General features: G+C 52.5%; 1 protein-coding gene across 1 annotated transcript; it reads left to right on the top strand.

Moving 5' to 3' along the window:
* Positions 1 to 93: 93 nt before the first annotated feature.
* Positions 94 to 1405, top strand: ETH_00034035 (zinc finger (C3HC4 RING finger) protein, putative; the record flags this gene model as incomplete). Its single annotated transcript, XM_013379455.1, has 5 exons — positions 94 to 159; positions 356 to 436; positions 641 to 688; positions 973 to 1117; positions 1335 to 1405. Coding segments are annotated over 5 exons (411 nt in total), but the record flags the coding sequence as incomplete, so codon positions are not given.
* Between the last annotated feature and the right edge of the window lie 42 nt (positions 1406 to 1447).

The following is a 1447-nucleotide window of genomic DNA, read 5'->3' as shown; positions in this document are numbered from 1 at the left end:
AAGCAACCAGCAAAAGCAGCGCAGCAGCAGCAGCAGCTGCTGCTGCGCATTGGCCGGCTGCAGGAGCAAAAGCTGCAGCTGGAGAAGCAGCAAATGGAGCAGCTGACGGCGAAGACGAGGGCCTTCTCAGACGCGCTGCAGCAGGCGCAGCACAGAGCTGTCCGCGAGGGTTTAGGGTTTAGGGTTTAGGGTTTAGGGTTTAGAGGCTGAGGCGCGAGAGGCCCTCGGAAATACTCAAGAAGCGGGCAGCGTCTCTCAACGGTTTTTGTAGGACGCGGATTGCTCAGACTTAGAGTTTAGGGTTTAGGGTTTAGGGTTTAGGGTTTAGGGTTTAGGGTTTGCTTGGCTCATGCAGGCGGTGGCAGATCAGCAGCGAGATGAAATCGCAAGCTGCTTTGAGGCCCTCAGGGCAGAAAGGGAAAAACTTTTTAAAACGGTGCGGCCACGAGGGTTTAGGGTTTAGGGTTTAGGGTTTAGGGTTTGGGTTTAGGGTTTAGGGTTTAGGGTTAGGGTTTAGTGTTAACGATTTTGAGTCTAGGGTTTGGGTTAGGGTTTGGGGTTAGGGTTTTAGGGTTTAGGGTTAGGGCCTAGGGTTTAGGGTTTAGGGTTTAGGGTTTAGGGTTTAGCGTTTATGTCTCAGAACGACGAAATTGCTCGAGAGCTGCAGTTGTTGACGGAGACGAACAAGGTGGGTGTGGCATTCGGCGAAACCCTAAACCCTAAACCCTAAACCCTAGCCCAAACCCTAGCCTCCATCTCCGGCGGCCCAGCCCAAACCCTATACCCTAAACCCTAAACCCTGACCGCCAGTTTCTTTGGCCCAGCCCACACGCAAAACCCTAAACCCTAAACCCTAAACCCTGGAGCCCAAACGCAAACCCCTAAACCTTAAGCCCTGGCGGCCAAGTCCCGCGGCGCAGCCCAAGCCGCAGACCCCAAACCCTAAACCCTAAACCCTAAACCCTGCTGCAGGCCTCGGAAGGCGTGATAGAGCGGCACCAAATAAAGCTGCGGATTTTGGAGGCGAATTTGAGAAGACAAAGTGAGGCGAAAGCTGAGGCGGACAAAAAGCTGCAAAAGTTCAAAGAGAGGCAGGAGAAACAAGAAAGAAAACGCCGTAGGGTTTAGGGTTTAGGGTTTAGGGTTTAGGGTTTAGGGTTTAGGGTTTAGGGTTTACGGTGCAGGGTTTAGGGCTTGCGGTTTAGGGTTTGGGGTCTATGGTTTACGGTTTGGCGTTTTGGGCTTGGGGTTTAGGGTTTGGGGTTTAGGGTTTGGGCTGTAGTAGGGTTTGGGGTTTAGGGTTTAGGGTTTAGGGTTTGGGGTGCTGTGCGCAGTCTTGGCAGCCGCTGAGGATCCTTCTTTGGCGATTAACAACTTGCTGCAAGAAGAAAATGAGACAATGCGAGTGAGGAAACACCGAGGGTTTAGGGTTCAGGTTTTAGGGTTT

This window comes from Eimeria tenella, genomic scaffold (genome assembly GCF_000499545.2).
Source record: "Eimeria tenella Houghton genomic scaffold, Eth_scaff3203, whole genome shotgun sequence".
Lineage (NCBI taxonomy): Eukaryota > Apicomplexa > Conoidasida > Eucoccidiorida > Eimeriidae > Eimeria > Eimeria tenella.
The sequence above is the reverse complement of the archived record's forward strand: the minus strand, read 5'-3'. Positions and strand labels throughout refer to the sequence as shown.